This window comes from Amblyomma mixtum, chromosome 3, assembly GCF_055824585.1.
Source record: "Amblyomma mixtum isolate Tamu chromosome 3, ASM5582458v1, whole genome shotgun sequence".
NCBI lineage: Eukaryota > Metazoa > Arthropoda > Arachnida > Ixodida > Ixodidae > Amblyomma > Amblyomma mixtum.
The window spans coordinates 411,237,414-411,254,182 of record NC_143014.1 but is presented as its reverse complement, the minus strand read 5'-3'; the positions used below and the strand labels follow the sequence as shown (position 1 = coordinate 411,254,182).

The following is a 16,769-nucleotide window of genomic DNA, read 5'->3' as shown; positions in this document are numbered from 1 at the left end:
ACGATGCATTTATCTAGTTCATGGATTGTGAAGTCATCCGTGGAGAGAGCAAGGACATCATCTGCTATGTGCGCTGACACAATAGTGATTTGGTTTATGGTTTGGTTTATTGGGGTTTAACGTCCCAAAGCAACTTAGGTTATGAGGGACGCCGTAGTGAAGGTCTCCGGAAATTTCGACCACCTGGGGTTCTTTAACGTGCACTGACATCGCACAGTACACGGGCCTCTAGAATTTCGCCTCCATCGAAATTCGGCCGCCGCGGCCGGGATCGAACCCGCGTCTTTCAGGCCAGCAATCGTGATTTGGGGCGTACTAGTTAGAGGAGAAGTTGCTCCACTCACCACTGCTGTAAAGTTATCAGCGAAGATGTTGGCCAGGTCAGCGTTGCTTATACGCCGTGTGATAGCAGACAGAATGCGCCAACCACGCGCATGGGAGCCGGGGCGATCGAGTGATGCACAAAGTCTGGCCCAGCTGCGGCGGCGAAGGCGCTTGGAGTGGCGGCGACAAGCCGCATCCAAGCGGTTATAGAGAGTCCAGTGGTCTGGCCTGTCTGTGCGGCGTGCCCTTCGTTGGGCTCGGCGGCCAGCAGCACGAAGGTTAAGGAGTTTTATGTCAGGCACTGGTGATGGAAACTGCACAGTGCACAGTGTAGTTGCTCAGAGGGCATCCGTTTAATATGCGAGAAGAAGTCCTCGTGGTGGCAGTCACTGGCGCACAGTTCGCGGAAAAGAGACCACCGCACAACAATGTAGGTTTTCTTGAGTGGTGAGGATGGAGAGGCAGGGATGATGTCAATTAGGAGATGGTCAGAGCCCTCCGTGTCCGGAGCGGTGCGCAAGAGTACGAGCAGCCGGATGAGGCGAGGGTGAGGTCGATGGCCGTAGGATTGCTGTGAGGGCCGATGCGAGTGGGACTTCCGTCATTCAGAAGAATAAGTCCTGCAGCATGGATGGCATCCATAAGTTCGCGGCCTTGCCTTCGGCGTGAATCAGGGGTAGAGGGTGGGGCAATGAGGATTAGTGGTTCTTGTTGGGGGGGGGGTGAAGAATGATCGTGCAGTGCTTGCTGTTGTCTCCTATGAAGGGTCACGCTCGCTGCACTGCACTGGGAAGTTCGAAAAAATAAACACAATTCTCGGCCCTTTGATTTGCTGCTGTTTACAAACGTCATACGGCAGATGACCTATCGCGATGCGGTCGCGTTTGTCGCCGCGCGGACTCTGGGTGCGAAGTGTTTTTTGGCCTCCTCGTCGTGTGATCTTTGCGTGGTCGGTTTGTGCGGGCGCTTGTTTTTTTTTTCTTCTTTGACATCATTTTTTTTTCTTTTCGCGTTGGTGAGAAGACGGGAGGACGGTGAGGGTTGTATTTATGGAAGCGGCTGCGGTCTGAAATCAAGTGCGCCTGATTGCGGTAGGTGATCTGCATGTTTGCTATATTTGCTTATATTCTCCTTCCGGTGCGTGCTGTATGACAGAACCGCGGAGAGTCTTGTTCGAGCCGTCGTGGGCTGCACACCGCGGCGGCCAGGTTACGTTTTTCGCCTCGGCGTGGATTCGTCTCCCGCTGCGCTCGCCCGCTTTCGTCAGCACTCCACACAAGGGATATCATCACGGCAATCTTTCTTCTCTGCCTTCGTTGTGAGCCCGCCCCTTCCTAACGCGAGAGGTGGCCTTGTATGCTTGTACACTCAGGTGAAGGTAACACACGAGCCCGTTGAGATGCGAAACGATCGCGCACTTCTGACTTTTGTAAACAACGTGCTGTCGTGCTTTCGTGCGTCTTTGAGACCTATGCACCCCAAAGTGCTCGTTCGGTGCGTATTCCGCTTTAGAAATAAATCGGCCTCACTGTTTTAAATCGGTTACTGTTCCAAAAGTTGCAAAAATGCATCGTCTTGCTCAAGACGTGGCCTTCCTCCTGTTATTAGAGCAACCACAGGGGCTCGATCGGCCCGGATCGCGACGTGCTCGCGTGTTTACTGTCGTACTGCCTCTAGATGTAGGTGCGTTTGCCTCTCCCTCCGTCTTCGCGGGGACGTCTCGAGCACGGCTGCCCCGGATGGATGCGGCGAACAAGATACAGGCCGCTCCGTCGCAGCAGCCGGCAGCGAGACGATGCGCACAGGACAGCAAGCCGGCATTGCGCCACTGGATCCGCAAAATTTCCGAAACACACTCCGCATGCCTTTAAGGTAGGTCCCGGGAGGGGAAACGGCGTCCGCAAACGCCTCGTGGCTCAATGCTCAACTCGCTAGAAAAACATGTCGGGCGGCTGTGCACCGCAAAGTTCGAGTGAACAAAGCCCTTTCTTGAGTTGAACGAGAATGCTCAGTTCATGTGAGGTTAGAAAAAACGGATGGATGGATGGATGGATGGATGGATGGACGGACGGACGGACGGACGGACGGACGGACGGACGGACGGATGGATGGATGGACGGATGGATGGATGGATGGATGGACGGATGGACGGATGGACGGACGGACCCTTAAGAAAATATGTAATGTATGTCTTCGGAAATTCTGGTGACTTTATGCATTAGGCTCATTTGACTGTCTTATGACTTTCTTGTGAGTTTCCTTATGCGTTCCTAATGGCTTTCTAAAACAAATTGGCCACCGTCATTCTAGTGTGTTCCTAATGCATGCTTTTCTGATGCCTTCTTCTTGGGTCTCTGATGTCATATAAAGAGCTTCTGCATTAGAATCTTTGATGCTGATCAGATGCATTTCTAATGTTTTACTGCGGTTTTTCCCAGCTCGTATTTGAGTGTCTTGTGGGGGCAGAGAAACATTCCGGCATGTTTTAATGCAGTATGTAAATAAAAGTAGTCCTCCATGCTACATACCGCGAAGACAGAGTGAAAATTTGCACTGCATGTGGGAACCACCACTCGGACTCTACCATCACACTCTTATGAATCTGCTACTGTGTAGTTGTAAGAAGACATTAGTTTTCTAGCTCCTGCAGCTTTAAGACACCAAAAGTGTAACATGCGACTTAAAAACTATGTGTACCTTGTGAGGTGGGCATCATCGTTTTGGTAGGTACATGTAAACATATAAATACAAGGATCCATGTTGTTTGAAAAGGCATGCTAAATAACCAGCCAAAACTTTTTAAATCAAAAGCTGGCTTGCATGCATGGCGATCACATACATACGAACTTCTTTGAACTCATTTTATTTCACGGCTGAGCATTGACGACAGGCTGTTCTTCAGCTGCAGCAATGTGGCCGTAGGAAACCGGCCACATGTGTGCCCTGCACACACACATACAAAAAAAGAATTCATGCATTTTGCAAGTTGCATATGCAGTTCAAGGCAGCCATGTTACTCAAAAAACTTCAGCAAATATGTAAGACAACAGTCAGACATTCTTGCACAGAAAAAAGACAATGGCAGACAAAAATCATTATACAGCAAAATGAGAGTGAAGAATTTCAATGCACTACCTGGCAATTAAACAACCCTTAACAAATGCATGCCTTCTAACTTTTAAGAACCGAAGTCAGGAAACAGCGAATACATGTATTAAGTTATTAAGTACTGTATATTCACGATTGTAAGTCGACCTATTTCTTTTAATATGAAAATCCGAAGTGGGAGGGGGGTCAACTTATAATCGAAACCAAAGTAGGTCACCATAAATGAATGTGAGGCAAATGAGATATCAGGGATGCCACAGCGTGGTTGCGATTTTGTTTGCTCGACGGCTCCACCCAGTACTATTCAGCTATTCTGTGCACTTGTTCAGAGGAATTATTTTTTATTTATGGGAGTGTCAATAGTTGATGGAAGGGCTGCTGTTCCAATCGCAGTGACGCCGCCACTCAAAATGGCAGCGCTTCCGGAGGTGTCTGTAGCCAATGGAAGAGCAGACGTCACTCATGCATAGTTTCTCTTTGGCTCTGTTCGACATATATTTTACTTGACTGGCAGCCATGTTTTACCAGTTTTTAATGCAGCGCTTCGTCAAACGTCATTTGTGCTCCAGGAACAGTAAGTGTTCAGCGTTCGTTCACAGCTAATTCAAGATGGCTGTCAGGCTTTACATCGAAGAAAGGAACAACTGCATGCTTCGCCACAGCGAAAAATTTTCAGCTTTTCTACACGACGTCATGGTGCAGCTCTTTGTGAAGTGCAGGATTTCTTTGGACAACGACATCAGAACAATGTGCTGTGGAATTGCAGCAGCGACAACGATGGCAAAAGCGTGGACGAGTAGTCCAGTGACTAATGCATTTTCACTTTGATGCCACAGGCACGCTTTTTTTTCTCTCCCTGACATTGAATATGGGGATGTCGACTTACAATCATGTAAATGAGGTATTGTCCTATAACACATGGTATGTATCTGGAAATTTTGTATCATACAAGGCCTCTAATTTCAGCACCAAGAAATAGCCTTCTAGAATGCAAAACTTGCACAAGGTTTATATTCCAGTCTGGCAAACCTAAACTGAAATTTAATTCGTGAACCAACTTGAAGTTTAGAAAGTTTGCATTTTATACATGCAAATTAATCTATTGCCTAAAAGCAAAGCAGTAGCTGTCCCTTTCACCTCTCAAAACGAAAAAAAGGTAGCTTAAAACTCGTTTTCTAAATCAACAACAATACTGCTATATCAACTTGAATTCCCACTTAAGTGACATGCGACTATGAATTAAAGCTAAAATTTTTCAGAATGCCCTTCCTACCACAGTCTCACAGATGCATACAGTACTTTTAACTAAACTATTCGAAAACAAAACAGTGCATACCTAGCACGGCATTCAGCCGCACTGCATCTAGGCCATCCCTGGATGGACCCTCTTTATAGGCATTAGTGCCTCTTCCATATAGAGATTTGCCCCGAAGTTCCTCTTCGGTGAACACATGCCGAAGAAGGCCTCTCGCGAATTTCGTTGGCAGACCTTGGCAATGAGCTGCCAGCCTGCTGAGGGCAGTCTTTTCGACGAGGACACCGCCCCCTATGTCCTCCTGCATAAAAAGAAAAGCACAATTACAATAGACACACATTCCTTTCATCAATCTGTGCTAGCAATCACACATTCACACACTGTTGACACCCACATCAAGCAACAGGATGACGCGTGCATGAGCAGGACTTTGCTAGGGGTGAAGGATGCACAGTACACGATCCTATTTGCCGTGGTCAACAAGGCCTTCAAGAAGTGTGGAATGTTACCCTTATTGCATTCCTTGGCATCAAGAGAACCCAATGGCATACATTTCAGAGTTTCCTGCAGAAATTTTCTAGAAAACTGTTCGCAAAATACTTCCATAAAAAGCGCATAAGTGATCAAGGAATTGTTTTACATGAAATTAAATGACATATCTAGAATCAGTGCACAGCAATACATGTGCCCTGAAAATTTCATAACTATGACTAGATTAATAAAATTTTCTTTTCAAGACCAGGGTTCCCCTTAATGATCGATTACCATGTGGCAGTAGTCTACGACCGTTCAATTTATAATCGAATTGCATCTCTCATTTGTTTCAGTTTCAACAGCCAAGCAATCGCTATGACGTCAAAGGTCCATATAGGTCACGTGAAGCATGACAAAAACTGTGATACAACTGCTGCTTTGTCGTTTTAATTCACTACAATGCTGCCAGCCTGCCTCAAGACTGAACACAGGTGAAGAAGCAGCGAATGTATCAGCTTTTCTCAAGCTTCACGACCTATACAGAAATTTGACATCAAAGCCAACACTCCGCTGTTGATACAAGTGAGAAGAAACTTGATTACAAAATATTAGAGGTCGCACGTGAACACCGTGTGGTGATCCACGTACAACTGTCTTAACATCACTACAAAGAACAAAAATGCAACCAAATTTGGCATGTCCTTTAATGGACCTCTAGCTTAAAAGCTCAGCTGAACACCTCAACCTAATTACTAAAGCGAGTGACAACAAAGTGCTAGCTGTGGTGGTTACTCTACCACCTTGTCTTTTTTTTTTTCATGCTTCCTGCCATCAGCATGGCAGGCACTTCTTGCTATGTTGCATTTGCTTTGCTATTTGGAACTGATCCAAACACATGCACTTGTCGACAATCATGCAGTGGTGCAGCCATCAAGAACATGTTGCATGGAAGCAGGGGCCATTCTGTTGTCTGTGTGCACTGAAGGCAAACACTGGCTGGCATATGGAGTAATGTGTTCACATGGAGGTACAACAATGTACACAAAACTACCAGCCACTTAGTCGAAAAAAAAGAAGAAATTACTCAGCTCGTTTTTTTTCACATGGCTGAACAATACCAGTAAAGCTGAGAGATTGGTTGACAACACTGTCATGGACTACAAGACGAAAAAGTAATTAACAATATCTGTGAGCCAGAAGAGTGGAGAAGTTTGTGTCCCAGAACTAATGCCGAAGCAGCAAAAGGTGGCAAAGCTCTGCGATTTGTTCGAAGAAAACATTCATGAAAAATCTAATTAATTTGTCACAGTTCTAGGCTGATTTTACAACAGCAAAGTTTCTGTTCAAGTGAAATTTATTTGTAGCGAGGCTCAGCTGTAATAAACCTCACCGCGAGACAAAGTGGCAGAGACCCTAACTCCAGTGCTAGCTTCTCGTACTGAAAAATCTAATTTGCACCAGTCATGAAATGCGGTAAACCTGTTCTGAACACCTGCTTGTTGACATTGGGACTAACGTTGAAAGGGCGGGCTAGAAAAGCTGATGAAGCAATTTTCAAATTTCTTGTTTCATACTCTAGGTTAAAATTCTAAAACATTGAATTACTTTGCCCTAACCTACTGCAATTCTTCAACAGTGCACTTTCATTAATTTCTTTCAATGCAGTGATACTAGCTTAGCACTGAAACATGTTTGTGCCACCTCTGCCTCCACCCAAACGTGTCCATCACCCCCCCCCCACACACACACACACACACACACATTTCAAGAACCAACAGGGCAACCATACAAAATTTTCCTCCGCTGATCATCACCTAAGTAAATACCGCTGCCTACCAAACACCTCTCCAAAGATTGCCAAATGACCGGTGCTAGGCCAGCCACAGTCACCATTTATGCAAATTCCCCCAATCTTGCTACTATACCGCATATCATGCTAGATACCTCTACACTCCCGTTTCTCTTTGCTCATGCAATAGACTGTAGATCACCACCAACACAAGTCTGCTTCTTTTTCTTTAATCGCAGCTGAATACTAGACACCTATGTTAGCGCTCTATTAATGCTACCCTCTTGACATTAACTAATGTCACACTAATATCCTTGCTATGGGCCGCCGCGGTGGCTCAGTGGCTATGGTGCTCGGCTGCTGGCCCGAAAGACGCGGGTTCGATCCCGGTCGCGGCGGCTGAATTTCTTTGGAGGAGAAATTCTAGAGGCCCGTGTACTGTGCGATGTCAGTGCACGTTAAAGAACCCCAGGTGGTCGAAATTTCCGGAGCCCTCCACTACGGCGTCTCTCATAGCCTTAGTCGCTTTGGGACGTTAAACCCCATAAACCAAACCAACCAATATCCTTGCTATCCATTGTTCACTGCTCTGTCCTTAGTGTCACTGCAAGCATCAACACCAGTCCCAAAGCTCTTGCTTTTCTTCCAAATAGGACAAATGCCTTTCAGAAAGCAAATGCTTACAGTGTCAGCCTTTGGCACATCTGCTTGCCTTGGAGCTTCAAGGAGGGCCTGCAGTCTCCTCACTAGCTTGCTCGACTTCTTCACCATGGCAAAGGAGTCTAGAGGCAGACATGAAAAAGTCAAGTTGAAGCAGGAATACTCATAATCACAATCACTGCTTTGTATGCAAAGTTAGCATTGCAGCAGACCACCTAAAAAATCTTTGAGCGAGAACATACTCGCTCTTGACTGCATGCACAATCTGCAGTCAAGGTGCACAGTGTGACACTGAGTAATGCAATATGCTATGCACTCCTGGAATCTGGACTTCTGTCCGTCCTGTGAATCATGAACAATATGAGAGGGAACAAAAGTTTTGCATAGAACTACAAATATTCCGGTCATTTCTTAACTAAATTTGAGAATGCTTATGGATATGATAAACCAACAGGAAAACTAGTTTGAAAGCAAAAAAGGTGTATTTTTGGCAGGAACAGCACAAAAATGCAACAAGGAGCACACAAATGATCACTCCCCTGTGTTCCTTGTTCATTTCCTGTCTTTCGTCCATTTTCACTGTTCCACCCTAAATGTATCTTTACTACCTAGCCTAATTGCCCACCCTAATACAGAAAAAGGTGCGCTTGTCGCATATAATTGTGGAATAACGAAACAATAAATGCTCAAACTTTGTTTCTTCTCATATTGCTCATGACTAGATACAATGCAGTGGCGGGAATGGCCAAAAATTCTGGAGCCTATTTTGTAGCAGGTTAAAATTCAATTTGGGGCAGCTTCCTCGTGATTTGTGGCAAGAGCCCTATTGTGGAAATGCCACTGTTTAAAAAATGACGTATTGCTCCAACCTTTGCGTGGTGCAAAAGTAGGCAGACGTATCAGCGAGGTCTGCATACTTATTTGTTGAAGGGGCGTAAATTGCTGGGCTAGTTGGTTCATAATGTTGTCAGGGTGGAACCAGCGGAACACAGACGCAGGACAAGAAAAGGAGGTACACACACCACACCGCTGGACTTGCAACTGATTTATTTCCAAGAAAACCACCACATTTTAAATGTTTCCCTGCGCAAGCGCACACTCTGGACGATGGGAACGACTGTATTAAGATAAAAGAAAGTTATGTTCTTTATCCGTGATAAAAAACCGAGGGATCGCTGACACACATCTCCTTGTTTTTCCTGATTAAAAAAACGCTTCAAGAATTTCATGCTCGCGTCTTGTCCTCCCCCGACCGATAATGCTCGTGTGGTGAAGCAAAGGAGAACATCCTTTGCATACCTTAACATGCAAGGCTAAATTGCTTCCAGTGCCTGAATTGAACGTTGTTCGGTGCTGCCTCAGACGTTCATTGATGCATCCCCCGGTTTGCCCGATGTAGATTTTCCCACAGGACAATGGGATGCAGTACACCACCCCTATTCACACGAAGTGAACCTCGTCTGGTGCTTGGTTCTACAGGTCCCCTTTTTCTGCGGACCACCAGAAATATGGGCGCACAAACCAGACAGCCCCCCGGAAACTGTCTGGTTTGTGCGCCCATATTTCTGGTGGTCCGCAGAAAAAGGGGACCTGTAAAACCAAGCACCAGACGAGGTTCACTTCGTGTGAATAGGGGTGGTGTACTGCATCCCATTGTCCTGTGGGAAAATCTACATCGGGCAAACCGGGGGATGCATCAATGAACGTCTGAGGCAGCACCGAACAACGTTCAATTCAGGCACTGGAAGCAATTTAGCCTTGCATGTTAAGGTATGCAAAGGATGTTCTCCTTTGCTTCACCGCACGAGCATTATTGGTCGGGGGAGGACAAGACGCGAGCATGAAATTCTTGAAGCGTTTTTTTAATCAGGAAAAACAAGGAGATGTGTGTCAGCGATCCCTCGGTTTTTTATCACGGATAAAGAACATAACTTTCTTTTATCTTAATACAGTCGTTCCCATCGTCCAGAGTGTGCGCTTGCGCAGGGAAACATTTAAAATGTGGTGGTTTTCTTGGAAATAAATCAGTTGCAAGTCCAGAGGTGTGGTGTGTGTACCTCCTTTTCTTGTCCTGCGTCTGTGTTCCGCTGGTTCCACCCTGACAACATTATTTGTTGAAATTTTATGTATTGGTCCCTTAACAGCCCGAAGACATTATATAAGGGGGAGGCATGCATAGAGGTTAGGCTCCCCCAAATCTACTTGTGTAACAAATTAAAATGAGCGATATTTCGTATCTTTATTATTAGTGCAAATTTTTCTGTGCAAAAATTGCAAAGGAAGTTGAGAAATTCTAATTTCAGTTGATTTCTTAAATATCACTGTAGGGTGGTTTCTTTTTGAAACTTAAAAGAAGCCCTCCAGATTGAAAAACCGGCATGTGACAACGCTCCTATACTACAACTCTAAAACTCCAAGATGCACTCCTATTGAAGGAATTCGGTAGGCAAAAGACAATGAATCAAAAAGCCACCACAGGCACAGCGATTATTCCAGGATGAGCACAGCCACTTCGCTTCGCTAAGTTATGATACCACAATACAAGCGTGACCTATAGCCATTTCAAGGCACAGCACAGGCTATTGCTTAGGCACTAGACAGGTTTATATGAGCATGACAGGTTTCTTGCAGTCAGACATGGCATCTCTTGAGACAGTGTTTTATTTCCTCCACTCCTCAGCATTGCCATGAGCTTCCGACACTTTGCTGCTTCCTTGTTAAGTGTTTGCCACGAAGAGACCCTGCTCGGACCTCCTCACAATGTAACCTATACTCCAAGCTCATGTGGCGAAAGATATATGGCAAAGACACAGGTTTGAAATCATGCGTGTACAGTGTGGTCACAGTATGCCAACCCATGAATGGAATTTGCTGAATTTAGTTACAACTCCTATTCATACAAACTCTCCATGCTGACGTTTCGCATTAACATGGTCTACTGCATAAATCGGAAGCTCTGATGTCGACAACAAAGTTAAAGCCAGCAAGCACAAGTGACATATGTGGACTCAGCTACCTGATCTGGAACGCATCCGAAACCTATCTGTCTTATACTGACTTATGGGACACATGATGGTGCTGCACAAAAAGCGCTATAAATCTAACAGGACCAAAATTTAGCATTATTTAAGCCCCTCAGAACCAATTTTTTCTTTGCATATGCGTTCACCAAGAAACCACATCAGCCGCAGCTCTTGGTTGCTGAAATAGTATTCTGGCACAACTTTGGCACAATCTCACCAAATACCACTAATTTGGTTGGTTTAGGGGGTTTAACGTCCCAAAGAGACTCAGGCTATGAGGGACGCCGTAGTGAAGGGCTCCGGAAATTTCGACCACCTGGGGTTCTTTAGCGTACACTGACATCGCACAGTACACGGGCCTCTAGAATTTCTCCTCCAAAGAAATTCAACCGCCGCGGCCGGGATCGAACCCGCATCTTTCGGGTCAGCAGCCGAGTGCCATAACCACTGAGCCACCGCGGCGGCAAATGCCACTAATTTGTTGCAGCATGTAGAAGGTTTAAGACAATGGTACAGGTTGGTACTGCCTTGGCATACGAAGAATGCATAGCTGACTGCAGATGATATGCTGCCCACAGTTACCCTGTTACTAATGCATGCCACATAATTAGCATCAGGCCAACACCACTCACAACACATGTAACATGTAACTAACTCACCAGCGTTGTTCTCTGCCATCTGTAGCCTGTCCTCTGCCACCTGTAGCCTGTCCTCCAAAGTCTTCACATAGGACTCCAGGTCGGCTACTTTCTGTGCCGCACCACACTGGCACACGCTGTGATCCTACACCCGTGAATATTGAAAGAGTTCAAGCAGAAACAGGTTTCCTACAAGAAGCCAATGCATTTTTTGCGCAGCAGCTTGGAGATTAACAATTACCATTTTGCTACAGAGCAGAGAAATTCACTAGAAAGGGCACAGAAAAAGAGAGATACCTTTTCTGGCAGCAAGGACTATGGCTGGTAAACTGCATACGTCTCTGAACAACAAACTCTTGTGATGAGGATTCAAACACCAATCTTAGGCGAGAAGTATTAATTGTACCCACATGTAATTAACCATCACTCACTACTCCAAGACATGCGCTGAACAAATACATTGCGATGTTATAGTACAGAGGTATGCACACTTGTCTACAGCTCTTTAGTGGTGTTCTGTGGAGGCAAAGGAGCGAAATTCAAAGCAGGTACTGATTTTGCATTTATTACTTGCACTCGGGCACAGCCAGATAGGCATCTACACGCGGTGAGACAAGTGCGCTCACTTTTGTACACTCTGTGTCTGGCGTTTAGATGACGGATGCTTAATCTACCCTTTTGGATGCTTAATCCGCCCTGAAAAATGATCCAAAAGAAAAACGCCACTGCGGGAAAAAGCGATTTGCGTTAGGTTTGTGAGTAAGAAAAAGTCAGGCTGTAACTGCTGTAAACTAAGAGCGTGAAAATGGATCCGCTTATGGATGGATGGACACTAAGTCAAGTGGCAGCTCACACCATCTAGTCGTGACAACATATATGCTGTGCTTTAACTGGAGACAGAGAACACACCTCTTCACCTTTAGAGCAAGCCATTCCACAACATCCTGCGGAGTGCAGATGAAATTTCAATGTTGTCTTGATTTTAGCCAGTAAACCGGTAACTTTGCTTGGTTATTTCTACCCATTTGAAATCTATTTTTCCTCCACTGTTCCTAAATCCCAGTACTTGGAATAAATTAGCCCCATCAGCCCCGTTGCTTTAAACTGTCGGGCAAAGCTTTTTAGAAAAAAGCATCAAGTGTGCAGCCGTTTCCTCCTCCTCTCCACATGCACTGCATAATGTGTCTTTTGGCACTTGACTCCATACGCTAGAATTATAGCAGATATTTTCTATGCCACTGCTTTACCTTCATTTCTCTGAAGTGCTCTAATTTTATCTTGCTGCCATGAAGGAAGAAAAAGAAACTCAGGAGGGAGCATCTCGCAATACCCTTGAAGCCTACTCATCAAGTTGCTGGCTGCGCACATGTGGGCCAGCGTAGCCAACTGACTGTAGATCAACCTCCTTGCTGCAGTCGCCCGTGCCATGGGCCACGCAGACATGTGCACGAAAACATACCAACACCAAAATATTAGGGACTGACTAGCAGAGCGAAAAACGGTGGAGGGAGCAGCTTCATGAGCACTTGGCTTGCGTAGGCTGGCCACATGGTGTTGCGCTCCCTGCAGAGTTTTTTGTCCCCTCCAGAGTTTTTTGTCCTCCATGCTTGCTTCTAGCTTTTCTGCTCTCGAATGATGCCCATCCCAAGTCACCTTGTACCCCATGATTTGGTGTATTGCCTTAAGTCTACCTACCCAGATTGCTTGATTTCAAACCTTCATTGAATCTCAGGTCTCATGCACAGAAATGCACTGCCATAAGTCAGACTAGGAACCATCACCCCTTTCTAGATACATCTTACCACTTCGTACATATCGTAATTCCATCGCAGCAATGGCCTAGTAGCCTGAGCATCCGCCTCGCATGCGGCAGGTGCGGGGTTCGATCCCCGGTGCCCTCGGGTACCCACCAATGATACATACAATGGGTGCAAGCTCTCCCCTGCTTGGTGCTCGGCTTCTTTAGGGTGAAATGCTTGGGAAAATAAGTCTCTGACCCCACCTTGAGTAGAAGAAAGTATCTTGTGCCATAGTGCTTTTTGGCCACTGATGCCCTTGCGCCATAAAAATCCATCATCAATTCCACAATGCCCTATTTTTCATGACAGCTGCGTTCCTGTTAACTTTAGTTGTTACATATTTTTTATAATCCTTTAGCTACTCAGCAACATTATTTATCCCCACTGCATCACCCTTGTACTCATCCACTACCTTTAACGTAACCTCCTGTGTCCTAAGCTCGCTGCCTTCATTAACATCAAAAATCATGACTGCCGATTTTTCATTAATAAACTTCAGACCTAATGTATCTCCCTCTGTACTGCAGATGTCCATCAAACTCTGCAAATCTTTGTTGTCAACTATTAGTACTATATCATCCACGTACATCAGTCCTGCCAATGACTGTTCAAATTCATTCTCCTTGCTCGAAAAAAGAAAGGCTGAAGTCAAGTCACCTCCTCTCTAGATTGGTCTTGAATACTTGAGGGTACATCATAAACAACAAAGGTGACAGGCGACACTCTTGCCTAACCTCCTGATCTCTGTAGGCTCCAATATATTTTTTTCATTTTATAAGCACTTTTTTCCCTTTGCAGATACCTTATCTAATGTGCCCAGTATGCCTGACAAATCCTCTTGAAATATGTTTTTGTAGGCTCCCTTGATACCCAAAAATGCTAGCCATAGGGACCTGTGTTCCTTTACAGCGATGTCAAGACACTGCAACACTGCGTCGATACAGATTGCCTTCTAACCTTCTTTGTTTTCGAAACCCATTTTGTGGCTCCCCTAGCACCCTCTCGTTCTCCACCCATGCCTGCAGTCTGTCCTTGATAACCTGCATGGCCTCCTTGTAAACCACTGATGTCACTGTTATGGGATGGTAGTTGTTTATGTAAGCTTTGTCCCGTTTTCCCTTATATCATGCTCATCCTGCTTGGTCTCCATCCATCAGGAGCTTCCATCCATTATCATTTGGCTCACTACCTCTCAATGTTGCATAGATTTTGGGCCCAATTGCTTCATTAACAATTTGGATGCCATCCGGTCTTGCCAACGTGCAACTAGAAACCTTGGTGAGCCCAGCGCCTAGTGGACCTAAGGTACACTTAGATCATCTTCGTATGAACAAAAACCGTGCCAATAAGATTATAAACAAACCACAGAGCGTTGAAAACGCCGCTCAGTCATCTCTGACACACAGGCCGCACTAAAGAATTTGCCAATCAGCAGGTTCGACCTCGCTGCAGTTAGGGCCCGCACGCAACAACACACATTTCCATCGTATCAGCATTATTTTTATCTACATCAAAAAGCACCGCAACAGATACAGAACGTGATAGCACACACGATAAGAATGCACGTGCCACTCGTCTTGGTCCTCGATTTCGCGTTCTGTATCCTCACTATGCTTTCATTCCAAACCACTGGTCACAGCTCCTGTCACACCGCGCGGTGACAAATGCAATCCAAAATACACGATACCATGCATCAGAAAAATGTAGCGATGACAACCGCTCACCTCAGCGGCAGCCTCCGGCTGCTTCGTCGCCCCCGCAGCCTTCGCAAGGTGAGCACGCTTTTTCTCCATGGCTCGTTCGGAGCCTGCGCCGGTAACACCATAAAATACATACTGCCACAGATGCACCATGCGTTGACGCCTCTCGGGACTACGCTCCATACTCACCGAAATCTAGAAGCTCGGCTTCTGCTGGTGTTTCGCCCTCCTTCCACCGAACCGAGACCACCTGGCCCCGCACTTGCCGTATAGCGTTATCTTCAGTAAGAAGGCGCAAGCTTAGCTCGGTGTCTACGAGAGCGCGCACGCTATAAACATCCCACGCGCGCTCTGTAACCCACCTCACTAACACGTGCGACATTCTGCGTTTTTTTTTTGTTTGAAGCGCGATTGACGCTGGCAAGCCAAAACAATAATAAGCAAAATGGCGTGCGCGCGCAACTTGACATCAGGAAAGTCACGTGATCGCAGGTATTGTGGGACACCTTTCGGTCACAAATCTAACAACGCCTTGTTAAAAACCTTCGTTTCAGGTAATTTTTTATGAAATTATGACTAAATATATTTACACTAGCTCTTTCGCACTAAATATTTTACACACGAGAAAAAAATAAAAAGTTGCCCAGGCTTAGCTTGGTGGTTAAGCCAAGCATTGGAGGCAAGGTCAGCAGCTTTTCCTCCGTGACGTATGGATGAATGGATGGATGGATAGCGGCGCCCCCTTTGAAACGTGGCGGTGGCAACCGCCACCATGCTCAGCCGTTCTTTTTCTTTTTTTGTTTTTTATTTTCTTTCTTTTTTTTTTGGGCCCAGCTTTTTTTTTTTGCTGTCGTGACGTCACGTCACGTGGTTTGGTGGCTGTTCGGCCGCGCCCAAGGGCTGAACTGAGTGATTGCAATATGCTATGCATAAAACCTCAACACAAAGCGCCCACCTTAGCACAGCTGAACCAAAACATCATGGAGAAAGTTTCGTCCATGCACAACGCTCCAATATCGTCTTCGGGTGATGGCACTCGTGAAGTTTTCTGCACAGCCAGCGTTTTTCTGCACGACTTGCGCAGACTACGCTCGCAGTTAGTTTTTGAGGAAAGGAAATGGAACAGTGTCTCGCATCTCGGCGGGCACCCAAACGCGCCATAAAGGAAGAGATAATAAAAGGGGAAGTTAAAGAAAAAGGTAAGAGTTGCCGTTCGAACCTGTTCGCAACGAGGTTCGAACCTGGGAACTCCGGCTCAGCAGCCGAGCGCCCTCACCACTGAGCCACCGCGGCGGGTTCGACGCTCTTGACGAATCGGAATTCCGCTCTGCAATGTGACAGCAAGATAGATGAACGAAACACCTCTGGTGTACACACCTAAACCACAGTTCCTGCACGCGTCTAGTTCAAGTGTGAGGCCGCATTCAAAGCTCGATTTTTAACGCGAGAGCGTTAGCACCATAAGCACCAAGCGCTCGTGTTGTCCAAGTCTCTTCTCTCTCCGTGTTTTTTTGCGCTTGTACGTGTCTGTTAGCACCATGTCGGAAAAAACTGTCCGGCGCCGACGGCGATGTTGGTCGTGGTGTTGGTGACCGTTTAAAACCTCGCAGCCGGAGCGGCCGGAGCAACCGGCCGCTCCGGCAACCTATAGGTGGGACAGCTAGGCCCCGTGCACCTTGTGGCGTCATCACAGCCTGCTCACCGGATTGTGAGCAAACTGGCCACCGTGGTAGGCGGTAGTTAAATCAATTATTTGTCGCGAGAGGTTGCACGGGAAGAGCAACCACGGCCGAACTAGAAAGAGGCGGGCGTGCGCTCGCGCCGTTGCCGCTCGAGTCCGGCCGTGGAGCAACCTAGCAGCTGGGTCTCACAAGCCTCACGGGTGGCAGCACATTCCATCCCAGAGCAGTGTCGCATCGCTTAACCGTTTAACCTACACATAAGTAAATATGCAGAGAAAAAAATTCTATCCCTACTTTGCCTAGCCTGGAGTTAGAGC

General features: G+C 46.3%; 1 protein-coding gene across 1 annotated transcript; it reads right to left on the bottom strand.

Annotated features, from left to right (window-relative positions):
• Positions 1 to 3,158: 3,158 nt before the first annotated feature.
• Positions 3,159 to 15,184, bottom strand: LOC149357668 (uncharacterized). Its single transcript, XM_089577958.1, has 6 exons — positions 14,960 to 15,184; positions 14,795 to 14,877; positions 11,293 to 11,416; positions 7,635 to 7,732; positions 4,769 to 4,988; positions 3,159 to 3,267 (listed from the first exon to the last, which is right to left on the bottom strand). Exons 1-6 carry the CDS (start codon positions 15,150 to 15,152, stop codon positions 3,182 to 3,184), a joined length of 804 nt encoding a protein of 267 aa, XP_089434084.1. The 5' UTR covers positions 15,153 to 15,184; the 3' UTR covers positions 3,159 to 3,181.
• Between the last annotated feature and the right edge of the window lie 1,585 nt (positions 15,185 to 16,769).